Below are 18,230 nucleotides of genomic sequence, written 5' to 3'. Positions count from 1 at the left end.
AAAGTTGGCCACTTAATCTCGGACACTCTGGATGTGAGGCTCCTCACCTTGTTATACTTTGGAAAAATTCCCAAAGGACTCAGTTAAGGAGACACATACCTTTTGAAGATTCTAATTTCCACATGCAAAAAAAAAACAATAACAAAATGCTGGCAGAGGAATCCACCCACCGTCAAACTCCTTATCAACATTACAAACTCTATCTGCTGTATGGAGAAAGTCACTTTTATTCTTCAGCTTCAAAAGAAGAAGGGGGGTGAATATTGGAAAAAATGATTGCTATAATCAGAAAGACTCTGAATACCTTTGTGTACACTGTGCCTGTGCCTGTTTCACTTCTTTTTTTTCATTGATCATACTGTAATGTCCTAGTCCCGTCAATTCTTCTATGTTTATATAAAACAAATAAAAGAAATAAATGTATTAGATTAAAAAAAGACAAACCAAAGGCCTGTATGATGGGCGTTAAAGGGATAGTTCGTTAGTTTGAAGTGGGGTTGTATGAGACACTAAAAAATAGTAAGTGTACTACATACAGTGGCTAGGCTATAAGCCATTGCAGATGGAAAACAATGTCTTCTGGTCCCCACTGTGAACGGCACTTTATTGTTGCTTCCATAATATTGTATGTTCTTTAGTTTGTTGTCTCTTCTACAAACAAACAAACAGCTGATCCGACAGCGTATGCTGCAGGCGTAGTAACATGTATGTGATGCGGTCCACACAGAGTAGTGCCAAATAAAGAGGCGTTCTTACTGAAAAGTGAAAAGTGGTGAAATATTAAAATATAACGTACAATTGATACCACTATTGATTTTTAGGTGAGACGTCCTTATAAGTGGATAAATTACGTGTGGAATTGACCCTATCTGCAGCGGCATATAGCCTAGCTTCCCTACTGGCACTCCTGCCAGTTTCTAAATGCCGGGGCCATGCTGACCTCCATCCACTGTATGCAGTACACTTACTATTGATAAGTATCTCATACAACCCACTTCAAACAAACCGAACTATCCCTTTAAGGCTGGTATGGCTTCGCGAGGTTAGTCGTATAAAGTAAGACATCATCCGCATAGAGTTTAGTCTTTTATGTAAAAGGTCCTATTTGGATTCCTGCTGTGACTCCTCATGGCTTTAGCTAGCACTTTAATGACCTGCACAGGTGTTTCTCCCCAACATGAACTCTGATAATTGTTCACCATTAACCTGTACCCTGGCCTTGGACCTGGGTTAGTAGCACATTAACCTGATCAAGTCAATAAAACCCTCCCAAATACCAAACTGTTCATGACACCAATAAGGAAGGGCCCTGTATTTGATAAAAGTTTTTCCTGGCAACAATTTCATTTTTTTTAGATATCATCGCATCATAGTGTTTGAATAACCAGGACTGTAAAAGGAAAACAAGGAAATCGATCATAAGCAATAAATGTTCGCTATTTACGAACAGTAATTGAGCTCTGGCACGATCAGGAGAGCTTTTACAGCTTGTTTTTCTTTGTAATTAGATCCTTATTGCATTACAATGATTAACAACGTGTTTAAGGATTCAGAAGAGAAAGAAAAGTTATACACTATCCCAATAAAACCCTATGAAACAGACAAATACACTTCTGATGTCTGTTATTTGGAAATGTGGGCATGCGATCCATCGGAGGCCGCAATAGATCCGCAAAGATGTTGTCAGGCCCTTTTATATTGGACATTTTCAATGGGAAAAAGCCAGTAATAACTGTAGGTTTTGTTCTGTGATGCCCATGTAATATCCCATATAGTTTTTTTTTTAAATATGATAAATAATAGAAAAGTAGGCCTCATTCATTCATCCTTTACATCTCTATAAACTATTCTATAAACAAGGTGAAATAGAAGAAAGGTTTTGGTCCAAGAAGAGTTGAGTGTAAACCTGACTTTTGAATTGATAAAGTGGTGGTTTGAAAACCTCAAAAGAAATCCAAAATCATATTGATTTATTGACCTTATGTAAAGGCAAAATAAACATCACTGAACACATCCTTTTATTCACAAGAAGGGTATGTTATAACGAGACATAATCCTTTCTGCCAGATTATATCAACATATTAAAAATATTTAACCCACCTTTTAAATTGGCTGTGTTAGTGTCCAACATTCAATAACATGAAGGCAAGGTACAAACATTTGCACAACTGCATCGTTACTGGCTGGGTTAATACATTACAACAGAGCAGCAGATGATGAATCACTGAGCTGAATCACACAAAAACCTTCTTGGTTGCTACTGACAAAATTTTCGAGATGCGCAAACAAAAGGGTTTGTAGCGGCACACGGTAAGTCATTCCATTTCAACTCATTGCCTAAGTTTTTGTGTACACAGTGTTCAAGTCCTCTCGCATTGTCTGGCTGTGCAGCATTCCAAGAGACAAAGTTGACTGCAGACCCATCAGACCACATCCAATGCCCTTCTTTCTGCGTGTCACTGAGTCCAATCCAGGTATATCCTTCAGTTGGGTCGAAGTTCTTGATCAGGTTTTGTACAAAGTTATTTTCTGTCAGACTGTGGATAGACACCAGGTTGGTTCTCTGTGACACACAGTAGAGCTCTGCATCAGCCCAGCTCAACCGTGAGGAGATGTATTTGTAGCAGCGGCCATTGAAATTGTACCAGAACATGGGACAGCCTCCACGCTGTAGCTTCAGTTGATGTTCATCTGAAGAAGGGGCCAGCAGCCAGAGCCAGACCAAACAAGAAGAGCAGCAGCAGCATGTTGGTGTCACAGTCTCTCTGAGTCTTTGGAGGGTTTGATCCGCAGTGTTGGATGTTATCGAGAATCTTGAAAAGCTGCTTTCTTTTATATGCTGCAGAGAGGGTGTTTACACTGTTGGTGTGATATCATTGGTCAGATGTGTATGGCAAACGTGTACACAAACACACAACGACTGAGCATGAATTAAAAAAACACAAAAGCTGACCCTGAGATGTCACATAAAACTTATAACTTATTAATTTCTATCGAGTCTTGACAGTAAAACACAGCTTCAGAAAAGACATGTGGCTCCAGCTGTTAGAGGGAGACACAGTTCTACTTTGTTGGTTTGTTTACAACTTCTGATAAAAAAAATCAACAACAAACAAAATGTCTCCATTAACGGTGTTTGTGCACTCTTAGAAGTGATAAATGTTATTTTCAATATCTTGGATGTTTAATCAAGTAAAGTAAAACACACGACAAACTTTGGGGTTTTATTGCAACAGCCTCACTCGCTTATGTAGTTAATGTTAGCGAATGTAAGCTAACTTCAGTATAGCTGTAAAACAGATTGTAAGAAATCTTTTTAAAAATGAAAAAGTATTTAAATATTTGCATGAAGAGATTAACAGGAAGTCAGAAAGTTTGTTTATTCTGGACAACGAACCATACGATAGATTCATCAAAATGATTCAGGCTTGTTTGGATTCATAAAGTTAGTATCTAACAATTAGATCCGTCTTATTTGTTATGGGTCTGTTTTGGTCTGGATCAAAAGTTTATCAGCTTGATTAAGTCAATAAACCCCTCCCAAAACTTTGACCTTACACTCAATAAGGAAGGCCATTCTGTTAAACCAAAGGCTGTATCAGTTTAGGTCATGTGACTTTGCACGTGACGATTATCTGTGCTATGAATGTAGCCTGGGGTCTGTGGGATACAATAACACCCTGAAATTTTCCAGCATAATAATAATGATACACTTCATATGTAGCTCTTTTCTTAACAAAGTTACAAAGGGCTTCACAAAGAATACAGAAAGATAAAAGGAAAGTGCATTGCAATAATCTAGGCATGAAACAAATAAAGGCATGAATAACTTTGTGCAAATCGGTGGGAGACAGGAATGATTGAAATTTGTCTGAGATGGCAAAAACAAGATTACACAACATTCTTAACATTAGCGTCAAAAGAAAGATCAAATATGACTCCCAGATTTTGAGCTTTCAGATTGGTGTTATTGTGAAGTGAACCAAGCTTGCTGTGGAGAAAGCTGGAGGGATGAGTCTGACCAAATATTATGACTGAAGACTTTTCTTGATTGTGCTTCAAAAAGTTTTGGGACATCCGGCATTTAACACCACTGAGAGTAAATTATCTAAACTGTTGGGGTTATTGGATCAGAGGGGAACATACAGCTGTGTGTCACCTGCACATGAATGATGAGAGAGACCATGAACAGACCAGAACAGAGACAAAGTAGTGGTCTGATATGACAAGCAGCTTCTGCTGGCTAATGTAGCCAAAGCTAACAACCTTTAGGTTATTAAAGCTGAAAAATTGACCTTCAGTTTGGTGTTTGTCACTTGTGCTACTGATATAGTTCCTTAGCTTTCTAGCTTAATGCTAAATTACTGTTAAGCTAAATGCTAAGTGGCTAAAAAGTAGTTTGTCATCTAGAATTTTCTCATAGCTGTCAGTTGAACCAAAGTAGCTGCTGTTCAGCTAAAGTTATGTTGTCTTCCTTAAAAGGGTGAATCCTCCTTTTACACATTGGTTCATGAATGATTGTGAACATTAACTCCTGAAAAGGAAGAATTTCTAACATAACGGTGTCCTTTGTTTCCTTCATTTCCATAGAAGTTTCAGAAACCTTTCAACCAATGTGCACTTTACACAACAGACCAAGTCACTTAGATCATGGGGCCAGTGAACGACGAAATCCTCTCTTATTTTAGGAAAGGTAACCACAGGACACGACAAGCGGGCATGATGTTTAAAAAAACAACTTTTAATAGAAATCAAAGAGTGTTTTGAACTTTTGTACAAAATGAGATTCATTCAACATTCATGAAAACAAACGTCAATCAAATGACTTTTTACATACACTCGCACATTTGTATCTTTATCATAGAGGCTTCATACATCACTACAGAGCTACAGGTGAAAGTGACAGAGTTGAATCAGACACAGCTGCCTTTGTTACTGAGGACAAACTGTGTGAGAGGCAAAAGAAAAGAGCACTGTATTTGTGATTATCTATGTATAGTCCCAAATCGGGAAGATTTGTATCTGTAGATTAAAATGTCATCATGTCTTTAGTTTGAATTCCCTCAATAGCTCATGGTTACTTTGCACAATGAATGGATATGACTATCATTATAATTCTTATTAATACACATAGACAATTATAAAGGTTGGGAATGATTCACTTATTGCAGCCACCAGAGTTATCTGTGTGAATGTCCCACATTCATCAGGAAAATAAAGGTCAACATGACTTCTCTACTCACATATGAAAAGTGAACGCTTGTGCTAAAGCAAAGCTTTGAAAACAGAGCAACAGGTGAACAGTGACCAGGTTCAATCAGACTGTTTTTAACATCTCAGTTGTTATGCACAGTTTATGCGTGTTGCACAAACTGAGGGAAGAGCTAAAGGACAATGGGCATCATTCCATCTCCGAAAGTTTCCGTAATTGCTGTGAACACAGTCTTCAAGTCCTCTTAGATTGTTTGGCTGTTTCGGCGCCCAAAATAAAAAATGTGTTGGGCAGCCATCAGACCACATCCATTGTCCTTCCTGGTAAATGTCACTGAGTCCAATCCAGGTTCTTCCCTCAGTGTGGTCGAAGTTACTGATCAGGGATTTGATGAAATACTGCTCCCCCAGACTGTGGATAGACACCAGGTTGGCTCTCTGAAACTTACAGTGGAGCTCTGCATCAGCCCAGCTCAAACGTGTGGAGACGTACTTGTAGCAACGGCCGTTGAAATTGTACCAGAACTTGGGACAGCCTCCACGCTGTAGCTTCAGTTGATGTTCATCTGAAGGAGAGCCAGCAGCCAGAGCCAGACCAAACAAGAAGAGCAGCAGCAGCATGTTGGTGTCACAGTCTGTCTGAGTCTTTGGAGGGTTTGATCCGCAGTGTTGGATGTTATCGAGAATCTTTCAGAGACACTTGAAAAGCTGCTTTCTTTTATATGCTGCAGAGAGGGTGTTTACACTGTTGGTGTGATATCATTTGTCAGATACACATGGCACACAGTTGTACTTGCTAACAACTATACAGTGACGTAGCTTAAACCATAAAACCATAAATTTAATATAAGTTGTTGATAAAACACTGATAGTCAATGGAAAACAGTGAGGAGTTTTGCAGCTCATTAACTCATTAAGTTCATTCATGATTTAAATCCCCGTCAGGATTGGACAGGATCTTATGTGTATTAAAGTTCTGTGTGCTTATCATCAAAGAAAGGTCGGCTGTCAATGTTTATTCATCATTTTTGCTGCTGGATCACATGGCTGTACTCTCCTGTGCGTTAATAATGGACAATAATGGATCTATGTATAGTCCCAAATTTAACACAGACACACACATACAGAATGGATGATGGACAGCTGAAGAAACACACTTTTTAAAAAAACAAAAATCCAGAAATCTGTAGATTAAAATGTCATCATATCTTTGGTTCTAATGCCCTCAATAGATATCTGAATGATAATGATAATGATAATGTCAGAAGCATCTTCGTGAGGAGTCACATCAGCTTTCTCATGATCACAGACCAGAAGTCATGACAGGGCTCATTCAGATGAACTAGAGAGAGCATCATAACACTGAATTTTGTCTGATTCCCTCAAGTGGACACAAAACATAACTACAAGTACATTTAAATTCCAGCATTGCAGCCTCACAAAATCTTTTGAAACAATTATCATTACAAACAAACTACACACGCACACATATATAAATATATATATACAGTATATCCAGAAAGATGAAAGGAAAGTGCATTACAATAATATAACAAAAATAAGATGGCAAAAACAGGATTACACAACATTCTTAACATGAGCCTCAAATCTAAGATCAAATATGACTCCTAGATTTTGAGCTTTCAGATTGGTTTTATTGTGAAGTGAACCAAGCTTGCTGTGGAGAAAGCTGGAGGGATGAGTCTGACCAAATATTATGACTGAAGACTTTTCTTGATTGTGCTTTAAAAAGTTTTGGGACATCCGGCATTTAACACCACTGAGAGTAAATTATCTAAACTGTTGGGGATATTGGATCAGAGGGGAACATACAGCTGTGTGTCACCTGCACATGAATGATGAGAGAGACCATGGTTCTGAATGATCTGGCAGAGTGGTAGCACTTTAATGGAGAACAACAGAGGGCCGAGAATAGATCCTTGAGGTACGCCACAGTTAAAATCAAAAACAGATGAACTGCTATTTGCCATGACATCTGAATAATAATGATAATGTCAGGAAATTCAATGATTAATAAAGACATCTAACTGCAGGACTCAATATTTCATACATCCCTGAAAAATTAAAATGTTTATGTTATAGCCAGAAGATGATGTTATATTTATTAGAATTGATACCATATGTTGGAACGTGACAAACGTGATGATAGGTCTGTGAGAAAACATTAACCAGGACTGTAAAATGCAAACAAGGAAATAAAACACGAGCAAAATCAAACAGCTGATGAACTCTGGCACGTTCATCACACCTTTATGGTATGCTTTTCCTTGAAATCTGATTTTTATTACATTAATTAATAATTGATACCAATGCTCATCAGTTGTTCAAAGAATCAAAAGTGAAAGAATAGTTTACACATTAACCCTATAAAATGATATGATACAGACAACTGTACATTTGATATCTGTTCTGAAGAAGTGAACAGGTTATTTTTAATTAATTTATTGTTTTCATTTGGTCCAAAGTATCAGATCAAATTCAACACATGTACCAAAGTACTAGCAGCACCTGTTGAGGTTGTAGCAGAACTTGCAGTTGTACAAAAGTACACAGTGGTTTGAGTTAAAGGGACACATTTCTTTTTGTTTGTTTACAGCTGATAAACAACAATAACAACAGCTTTACAACAGAACAGAGTTTCAGTAAGTCCTCTCTTAGTGTTTTCGTTCAAACATGTTCAAGGTTTTAAACAATAATGTTAAAAAAACAAGTAAAAATCCTTAAAATAAGCCTTTTCCTGTTCATCACACAAGTTAAAAGAAAGAGCATCATAACACTGAATTTTGTCTGCTGCCCTCAAGTGGACACAAAACATGTGTACTTTTACATTTCAGCATTGTAGCCTCAAAGAAATATTTTCCTCTAAATTAGAATTATACATTTTTGAAACTCTGATCATGACAAATTAATTTAACCTAAAAACAAACAAAAATATACATAAATATATATTAACAAAAAGCTCAGTTTTGTCTTTGAACACATTAAATAGGGTTTGTTTGTGCATGTGTGAGTCATCTACAGTTAAACAGAAAAAAAAGAGTGACCTGGTTTTTCAAAGAGTATCTTTGAATCAGGACTGTGTTGCGTCACAGTGTTCCCCATCCAATAAAAGACAAAGCTCTTATTCAATTTGAAAAACTACAGTCTTTCTTTCCAATTTGCATGAGACGACGGACACACAGGCAAGTCAAAATAAAAGTTCATTTTTATCACTTTAAAAACATTAGGGATGTGAAGTGACCAAACAAGCTAGCATAGATTTTGGCATTCAACATTCCTGGCTAAATGTTAGCGATAATGCTCTGCACGGTTGCAATTCTCCATTAAAAAGAAGTAGCAGTTAAATGTTGCGATGTTTGTATCTCCAAGTGCAGGACAGTGTTCAATTAGACATAATACTACTCTGTTCCAAATTCATGCTCTAAGCAAGAAGGTACGTAGTGTAAGGAGTGTACTACATGACAGTGTACCAACAGAAGTATCTGAATCAAGACAAAGCATTGATTTGAGATCACCTGTGCTAATGTTGCTAATGTTACCACACCTTTGGTAATTATAGCTAGAAAGGGTAGTGAGTTCACAAGTTTTATAAAAATATCTCACTTGAGCTACTGAAACAGTACCGTGGCTTTTTATCTTAATGCTAATTTACTGTTTAGCAAAATGCTAAGCACTTTAACAGCAGTTTATCATTTAGCATTTTCCCATAACTGTCAGTAGAACCACAGTAGCTGCTGTCAAAGTTATGTTGTCTTCCTTTAATGGAGAAGTAACAGAATAGAGACAAAGTAGTGGTCTGATATGACCAGCAGCTTCTGCTGGCTAATGTAGCCAAAGCTAACAACCTTTAGGTTATTGAAGCTGAAAAATTGACCTTCAGTTTGGTGTTTGTCACTTGTGCTTCTGATATAGTTCCTTAGCTTTCTAGCTTAATGCTAAATTACTGTTAAGCTAAATGCTAAGTGGCTAAAAAGTAGTTTGTCATCTAGCATTTTCTCATAGCTGTCAGTTGAACCAAAGTAGCTGCTGTTGGCTTCGCGAGGTTAGTCGTATAAAGTAAGACATCATCCGCATAGAGTTTAGTCTTTTATGTAAAAGGTCCTATTTGGATTCCTGCTGCGACTCCTCATGGCTTTAACTAGCACTTTAATGACCTGCACAGGTGTTTCTCCCCAACATGAACTCTGATAATTGTTCACCATTAACCTGTACACTGGCCTTGGACCTGGGTTACTAGCACATTAACCTGATCAAGTCAATAAAACCCTCCCTAATACCAAATGGCATGTGATCCATCAGAGGCCGCAATAGATCCACAAAGATGTTGTCAGGCCCTTTTATATTGGACATTTTCAATGGGAAAAAGCCAGTAATAACTGTAGGTTGTGTTCTGTGATGCCCATGTAATATCCCATATAGTTTTTTTTTTAAGTATGACAAATAATAGAAAAGTTGGCCTCATTCATTCATCCTTTACATCTCTATAAACTATTCTACAAACACCTTGTTTCAAGGTAAGTGTAAAGAAGAGTTGAGTGTAAACCTGACTTTGGAATTGATAAAGTGATGGTTTGAAAACATCAAAAGAAATCCAAAATCATATTGATTTATTGACCTTATGTAAAGGCAAAATAAACATCATTGAACACATCCTTTTATTCACAAGAAGGGTATGTTATAACGAGACATAATCCTTTCTGCCAGATTATAACAACAAATTAAAAATATTTAACCCGCCTTTTAAATTGGCTGTGTTAGTGTCCAACATTCAATAACATGAAGGCAAGGTACAAACATTTGCACAAATGCATCGTTACTGGCTGGGTTAATACATTACAACAGAGCAGCAGATGATGAATCACTGAGCTGAATCACACAAAAACCTTCTTGGTTGCTACTGACAAAATTTTCGAGATGCGCAAACGAAAGGGTATGTTAAGGCAAAAGGTATGTCATTCCATTTCAAGTCTCTGCCAAAGTTTTTGTGTACACAGTGTTCATTTCCTCCCGCATTGTCTGGCTGTGCAACATGCCAAAAGACAAAGCTGACCGCAGACCCATCAGACCACATCCAATGCCCTTCTTTCTGCGTGTCACTGAGTCCAATCCAGGTCCATCCTTCAGTTGGATCGAAGTTCTTGATCAGGTTTTGGACAAAGCTATTTTCTGCAAGACTGTGGATAGTCACCAGGTCGGCTCTCTGTGACACACAGTAGAGCTCTGCATCAGCATATCACATATCAATGATATAAAGAAAATGTAGTTACAGCTAAGTATAAAAAAATGCTGATATGGACCTATGTATAGGATAAAGAATTCAATGTGTCGCTGTTTGCTTTATGAAGTTTAAAAAAAAAATTGAAATATGCAAACAGGATTGCAAACTGACAATCTCAAAGATTTCAGTTTCGTTCTCTTGGGCGCCACCTAGCAGCGATAAATGGTAATTGTAGGAGGACACTTCCAAGTTTAGCCAGACATCTGCGGTTGGCTCCCTTTGTTACTGTTGTAACTCTTGATTTTCCTCACTGACGGTCGCTTTCCTTTTCAGACTGTTTGCCTTCATCTGAGCGTCGAATTTGTTTCTCTTTCTTTGGATTTTCACTTATTTTTGAAGTTGTATCTGTAGTCATCCATCTTTTTTTGTTTGTTCAGCCATAGTAGATTACTGTTTACTCGCAACACTTGCAGAGACCAGAAAAGCAGCCGCTTAGCTCCGCCTACCCTCTCTGGCAGACCAACCACTGCTGGGTGATGGAGAACGCGTCACTAACTGGGCGCCGCTTGTGATTTTTTCAGCAAAAGTCGCCACCGACACCCAGTCCATAATAATACTATATACTGCGAATACAAAGGCTTTCATCAGTGGGCCACAGGCTCAGTCACCATTGTGTTACCTCATTTGGCGATAGATAGTGACTTAACAGACATTTATTTAAATGACAATCTTCGAGATTATATCTTTAAACAGCATCTCAATCCACTCCTAGAATGTATTAATGTAACTCTCAGTCTTCAGTGGATCTCAGTCATAACGAGCAACACTTCCTGTAAACTTGACCCACTTCTCTGACCTTTAGAATTTACATTTTTCAATGATTGACAGGCGATTCAGCTCATTTTGCTTTATCAGAATGCCGAAACTGGCTACATGTCATTAAAGGAAGTGTCGGTAACAATAAGACGTGAGCATCTAAAGTGTTTTAATGCAGAGTCAAGGACTAAGCTGCTCATGAGACAGTGGCTCTGTTTAAAGGAGGGTCTTCACCAGAGCTCTGCAGTGCATCCATGCTGCATGTCTCACTGTCACACTGAGAAATCCATCGGTCCTTATAGACTGTCCTTATTATTTACGGTACATTGTTACATTTTTATTAGCCGTAGGAGAGAACACATTACAGTCCAGTGACACAAACATTAACCAGCACTGTAAAATGAAAAGAAGGAAATGAATAAAGCACTAACTGTTCACTATTCATCAGGAGTTGTTGGACTCTGGCACATTCAGGAGAGCTTTACCGTTTGTTTGTCGTTGACATTAATTTTTTAACAGCATAATTGTGATGCTTATCAATCTGTTCAGACAGACAGAAATAAAACTTTAAACACTGTCGCTGTATCACTATGACCTGGTTTACTTTGCTTCACCTGTCATTCAGTATTATGTCCATTACAGCTGAGCACTGTTCGTTATTCTAACATTTGAAATCAAACATTTGTTTAATGTGGAATTAAAAATTAAAATCTGTTGATGTGTCCAAGAACGACGAAATCCTCTCTTATTTTAGGAAAGGTAACCACAGGACACGACAAGCGGGCATGATATTTAAAAATACAACTTTTAATGGAAATCAAAGAGTCTTTTGAACTTTTGCACAAAATGAGATTCATTCAACATTCATGAAAACAAACAATGGAATGGATGATGCACAGCTGTAGCAGACGTGAAGAAATACATTTGTTTTTTTTAACAAAAATCCAGAAATCTGTAGATTAAAATGTCATCGTGTCTTTAGTTTGAATTCCCTCAATAGTTCATGGTTACTTTGCACAATGAATGGATATGACTATCATTACAATTATTATTAATACACTTTTATACAATTATAAAGGTTGGGAATGATTCACTTATTGCAGCCACCAGAGTTATCTGTGTGAATGTCCCACATTCATCAGGAAAATAAAGGTCAACATGACTTCTCTACTCACACATGAAAGTGAACGCTTGTGCTAAAGCAAAGCTTTGAAAACAGAGCAACAGGTGAACAGTGACCAGGTTCAATCAGACTGTTTTTAACATCTCAGTTGTTATGTACAGTTTATGCGAGTTGCACAAACAGAGGGATAAGTTTCAGGACATGGGATATCATTCCATGTCCCTGGTGTGATACAATTGCTGTGCGCACAGTGTTCATTTCCTTTATAATTGTCTGGCTGTCCTTCACGCCAAAAGGAAAATTTAACTGCACACCCATCAGACCACATCCAGCGTCCTTCTCTGTGGAGGTCACTGAGTCCAATCCAGGTCCATCCTTCAGCGTGGTCGAAGTTCTTGGTCAGGTTTTGGACAAAGTTATTTTCTGCCGGACTGTGGATAGACACCAGGTTGGCACTCTGTGACACACAGTGGAGCTCTGCATCAGCCCAGCTCAACCGTGTGGAGACGTACTTGTAGCAGCGGCCGTTGAAATTGTACCAGAACATGGGACAGCCTCCACGCTGTAGCTTCAGTTGATGTTCATCTGAAGGAGAGCCAGCAGCCAGAGCCAGACCAAACAAGAAGAGCAGCAGCAGCATGTTGGTGTCACAGTCTCTCTGAGTCTTTGGAGTGTTTGATCCGCAGTGTTGGATGTTATCGAGAATCTTTCAGAGACACTTGAAAAGCTGCTTTCTTTTATATGCTGCAGAGAGGGTGTTTACACTGTTGGTGTGATATCATTGGTCAGATGTGTATGGCAAACGTGTACACAAACACACAGTGACAGAGCATGAATGAAAAAAACACAAAAGCTGACCCTGAGATGTCACATAAAACTTATAACTTATTAATTTCTATCGAGTCTTGACAGTAAAACACAGCTTCAGAAAAGACATGTGGCTCCAGCTGTTAGAGGGAGACACAGTTCTACTTTGTTGGTTTGTTTACAACTTCTAATAAAAAAAATCAACAACAAACAAAATGTCTCCATTAACGGTGTTTGTGCACTCTTAGAAGTGATAAATGTTATTTTCAATATCTTGGATGTTTAATCAAGTAAAGCAAAACACACGACAAACTTTGGGGTTTTGTTGCAACAGCCTCACTTGCTTATGTAGTTAATGTTAGCGAATGTAAGCTAACTTCAGTATAGCTGTAAAACAGATTGTAAGAAATCTTTTTAAAAATGCAAAAGTATTTAAATATTTGCATGAAGAGATTAACAGGAAGTCAGAAAGTTTTTTTATTCTGGACAACGAACCATACGATAGATTCATCAAAATGATTCAGGCTTGTTTGGATTCATAAAGTTAGTATCTAACAATTTGATCTGTTTTATTTGTTATGGGTCTGTTTTGGACTAGATCAAAAGTTTATCAGCCTGATTAAGTCAATAAACTCCTCCCAAAACTTTGACCTTACACTCAATAAGGAAGGCCATTCTGTTAAACCAAAGGCTGTATCAGTTATCAGTTTAGGTCATGTGACTTTGCACGTGACGATTATCTGTGCTATGAATGTATGTATGAAAAAAAGAAGTGCTCTATCTCTTTCTCTGCTGGCAAATGACCTGAATGTCTTTTATAATCACTTTAATATCTATGACTTTAGCCATGAACTGTCTTTAGCTAAAGATGCTTCCTCAGAAAGTCCAGCTATACACATTGAGTGTGACTCTGTTCTTAAACTATTTAAAGGGGTTAGAGAGAGGAAAAGTCCCGGCCCAGATAATATCAGCAGCCGCCTTTTGAGAAACTGTGCAGACCCACTTTCTGATATTTTTTCCTTTATTTTTACGAAGTCCCTTCAGCTGGGTACAGTCCCAAACATCTGGAAGAACTCTGTCAGCGTGCCTGTGCCCAAGATCACATCCCCCAGGTCTCTCAAAGACTTCCGACCTGTAGCTCTTACTTCACTTGTAATGAAAACTTTTGAAAAAATTGTCAAGGCTGAACTTTTGGCGGCTTTTAAGCGTCTCTCTCCTTAATGATAAGGACTGCCAGCATGGGCCCATACTGACTGATTTTAATTGTTGGTGTGAACGCCCCTTCCTGAATATATCAATGTCACAAAAACCAAAGAAATGATTATTGATTTCAGAAGAGCATCTTCCCCTGGTCCCCCCTCCTTTATCAACAACCAGGCTGTCGAGATGGTGGAACAGTACAAGTATCTGGGGTCAATTATTGATAATAAACTGACTTTTGATGCCAACTCTGACGCCATACGCAAAAAAGCCCACCAACGGATGTACTTTTATCGTAAGCTGAAAAGTTTTAATGTTGACAGCTGTTTTATGAGAATGTTTTATTCTTGTTTTATTGAGTCTGTTTTAATATATTCTTTTATCTGTTGGTTTGGGTCTCTTTCTCTTAAAAATAGGAAAGGTTTGAGAACATTGTGAAAGTGTGCAGTAAAATTGCTGGCGTTAGTCTTCAATCAATCAATCAAATCAAATTTTATTTGTATAGCGCCAAATCATAACCAGGGTTATCTCGAGACACTTTACAGAAAGAGCAGGTCTAGACCGACTCTTTGTTAAGTTATTTAAAGAGAGGCCCAACATGAATCCACCATGAGTAGCACTTAGCAATTCGGCACATTGGCAAGGAAAAACTTTCTTTTAACAGGCAGAAACCTCGAGCAGAACCAGACTCATGTTGAACAGCCATCTGCCTCGACTGGATGGGCCGAGAATGGGATAGAAGGAGATGCAGGATAGAGACAGGCAAAGAGAGCAACAACAACATATGTTCTTGTTACAACAACAACATATGTCCTTGTTACATGAACAACAACAGACACATACTTATGGTTACAACGCCAATAATAGTGGTAGACTAGGGTGAAGATTGGTTAAATAAATAAATAAATAAATTAGCGAGAGAAGCAGAGTAATGATAAAGGCTGAGGTAATCGTAATTGTAACAGTTGAAGTCAACAGGTCTACTATTAGCATTAGCAGCAACAATAATGATAGCAGCAACAATAATGATACTATGGGCAAGGCTGATGTTAGTAGTTGTTGCAGTCGAGCAGGTCCACAGCAGCAGGTGGTCTGCAGCAACGATCCCCAGGAACCTTCAAGACAAGGGAGCACAAGAACTCCCGGGAAGATATGTGGTTAGTAATGTTAATGGGACCAGAAGATACAGAGTTAATGAGCTGCATTAATATAACAGAGAGAGAGAGAGAGAGGGGGAGAGAGAGAGAGAGAGAGACACACAGAGAGACAGAGAGGGAGAGAGACAGAGAAACACAGAGAGAGAGAGAGAGAGAGAGAGAAGCTTGGTGTGTCAGATCCCCCCGGCAGTCTAAACCTATAGCAGCATAACTATGGGCTAGTCCAAGCTTGAGCCAGCCCTAACTATAAGCTTTATCAAAGAGGAAAGTTTTAAGTCTACTCTTAAAAGAAGAGAGGGTGTCTGCCTCGCGGACCTTGACTGGTAGATTGTTCCAGAGGAGGGGGGCCTGGTAATTGAAGGCTCTACATCCAACACTACTCTTAAAGACTTTAGGTACCACAAGCAGGCCTGCATCCTGGGAGCGCAATGTTCTAGAGGAGTAATATGGCACTATGAGCTCTTTAAGATACGATGGTGCCTGACCATTAAGAGCTTTGTAAGTAAGAAGAAGGATTTTAAATTCTATTCTAGATTTTACAGGAAGCCAGTGCAGAGAGGCTAATACAGGAGAGATGTGATCTCTCTTCCTAGTTCTTGTCAGCACACGTGCTGCAGCATTTTGTACCAGCTGCAGAGTTTTTAGTGACTTGTTAGGGCAGCCTGATAGTAACGAGTTACAATAATCCAACCTGGAAGTAACGAATGCATGGACTAGTTTTTCTGCATCGTTTTGAGACAAGATGTATCTGATGTTTGTTGCGAAGATGAAAGAAGGCTGTCCTTGATATTTGTTTTATGTGGGAGATGAAGGACATATCCTGATCAAATAGAACTCCCAGATTCCTATCAGTAGTGCTGGATGCCAGGCTGATGCCATCTAGGGCAGCTATATCATTAGAGAAAGAATCTCTAAGGTGTTTTGGGCTGAGCACAATAACTTCAGTTTTGTCTGAATTAAGTAGCAGAAAGTTTCTAGCCATCCAGATCTTTACGTCTTTAAGGCATGCTTCTAGTTTAGATAGCTGATTGGTTTCGTCTGGCTTCATAGATAAGTATAATTGAGTATCATCTGCATAACAATGAAAATTAATGTGTTTAGTGTTTCCTCATGATATTACCCAGAGGAAGCATATATAAGGTAAAAAGAATCGGTCCGAGCACAGAACCTTGTGGAACTACATGACTAACTTTGGTGTGCATAGAGGACACATCATGAACATTAACAAACTGAGATTGATCTGATAAATAAGATTTAAACCAACTTAGTGCAGATCCTGTAATGCCAATTAAATGTTCTAATCTCTGTAACAGGATGCGATGGTCTATCGTGTTGAAAGCGGCACTAAGATCTAACAGGACGAGTACAGAGAGAAGTCCTCTGTCTGAAGCAGTAAGTAGATCATTTGAAACTCGCACAAGTGCTGTCTCAGTGCTATGGTGGACTCTAAATCCTGACTGAAAGTCCTCAAATAAACTGTTGTTATGAATAAAGTCACATAATTGATTAGCGACTGCTTTCTCAAGGATCTTTGAGATAAAAGGAAGGTTAGATATAGGTCTATAGTTAGCTAAGGTGCCTGAAGTCTTAAGGACCTATCTTTTTTATACAGAGCCAGAGCCACTATAAAGGCACAGGCTATCTTAGCCCATTGCACCCATCCGCTCTTTGCGGCATACAAGCTGTTGCCATCTGGGTGCAGGTATGCACTGCCGGGGTGTAGGACTAACCGCCTTAAAAACTAATTTGTTCCTGCCACCATCAGACTCCTCAACGAGATCATGTAGCATGTGTTTTTACTTGTGATTACTGTGTGACTGTTTTTTTGTCTGTTTGTGTTTTTTTGTCCTGCTGGCTGTAAAAAGAATTGCCCCTCGGGGATAATAAAGTTTACCTTACCTTACCTTACCTTACCTTAGCCTGGGTTCTGTGGGATACAATAACACCCTGAAATTTTCCAGCATAATAATAATGATACACTTCATATGTAGCTCTTTTCTTAACAAAGTTACAAAGGGCTTCACAAAGAATACAGAAAGATAAAAGGAAAGTGCATTGCAATAATCTAGGCATGAAACAAATAAAGGCATGAATAACTTTGTGCAAATCGGTGGGAGACAGGAATGATTGAAACTTGTCTGAGATGGCAAAAACAGGATTACACAACATTCTTAACATGAGCGTCAAAAGAAAGATCAAATATGACTCCCAGATTTTGAGCTTTCAGATTGGTGTTATTGTGAAGTGAACCAAGCTTGCTGTGGAGAAAGCTGGAGCGATGAGTCTGACCAAATATTATGACTGAAGACTTTTCTTGATTGTGCTTCAAAAAGTTTTGGGACATCCGGCATTTAACACCACTGAAAGTAAATTATCTAAACTGTTGGGGTTATTGGATCAGAGGGGAACATACAGCTGTGTGTCACCTGCACATGAATGATGAGAGAGACCATGAACAGACCAGAATAGAGACAAAGTAGTGGTCTGATATGACCAGCAGCTTCTGCTGGCTAATGTAGCCAAAGCTAACAACCTTTAGGTTATTAAAGCTGAAAAATTGACCTTCAGTTTGGTGTTTGTCACTTGTGCTACTGATATAGTTCCTTAGCTTTCTAACTTAATGCTAAATTACTGTTAAGCTAAATGCTAAGTGGCTAAAAAGTAGTTTGTCATCTAG

At 38.5% G+C, this 18,230-nt stretch overlaps 3 protein-coding genes across 3 annotated transcripts; all 3 read right to left on the bottom strand.

Moving 5' to 3' along the window:
- Window positions 1–2,257: 2,257 nt before the first annotated feature.
- Window positions 2,258–2,747, bottom strand: LOC138609418 (C-type lectin mannose-binding isoform-like). Its single transcript, XM_069682065.1, is given in 2 exon segments — window positions 2,258–2,704; window positions 2,706–2,747. Coding segments are annotated over 2 exon segments (489 nt in total).
- Window positions 2,748–5,343: 2,596 nt separating this feature from the next.
- On the bottom strand, window positions 5,344–5,832 carry LOC138609417 (lactose-binding lectin l-2-like). Its single transcript, XM_069682064.1, has one exon. The coding sequence runs from the start codon at window positions 5,830–5,832 to the stop codon at window positions 5,344–5,346; it is 489 nt and encodes a 162-aa protein (XP_069538165.1).
- A 6,708-nt stretch (window positions 5,833–12,540) lies between these two features.
- On the bottom strand, window positions 12,541–13,029 carry LOC138609416 (lactose-binding lectin l-2-like). The gene has a single exon (XM_069682063.1). It carries the CDS (start codon window positions 13,027–13,029, stop codon window positions 12,541–12,543), a length of 489 nt encoding a protein of 162 aa, XP_069538164.1.
- Window positions 13,030–18,230: the final 5,201 nt, after the last annotated feature.

This window comes from Semicossyphus pulcher, unplaced genomic scaffold, assembly GCF_022749685.1.
Source record: "Semicossyphus pulcher isolate SPU_LCO1_2020_fin unplaced genomic scaffold, fSemPul1.0.p SCAF_5, whole genome shotgun sequence".
Classification (NCBI taxonomy): domain Eukaryota; kingdom Metazoa; phylum Chordata; class Actinopteri; order Labriformes; family Labridae; genus Semicossyphus; species Semicossyphus pulcher.
Note: the sequence above shows the minus strand (reverse complement) of the source record. Positions and strands in the feature narration are given on the sequence as shown.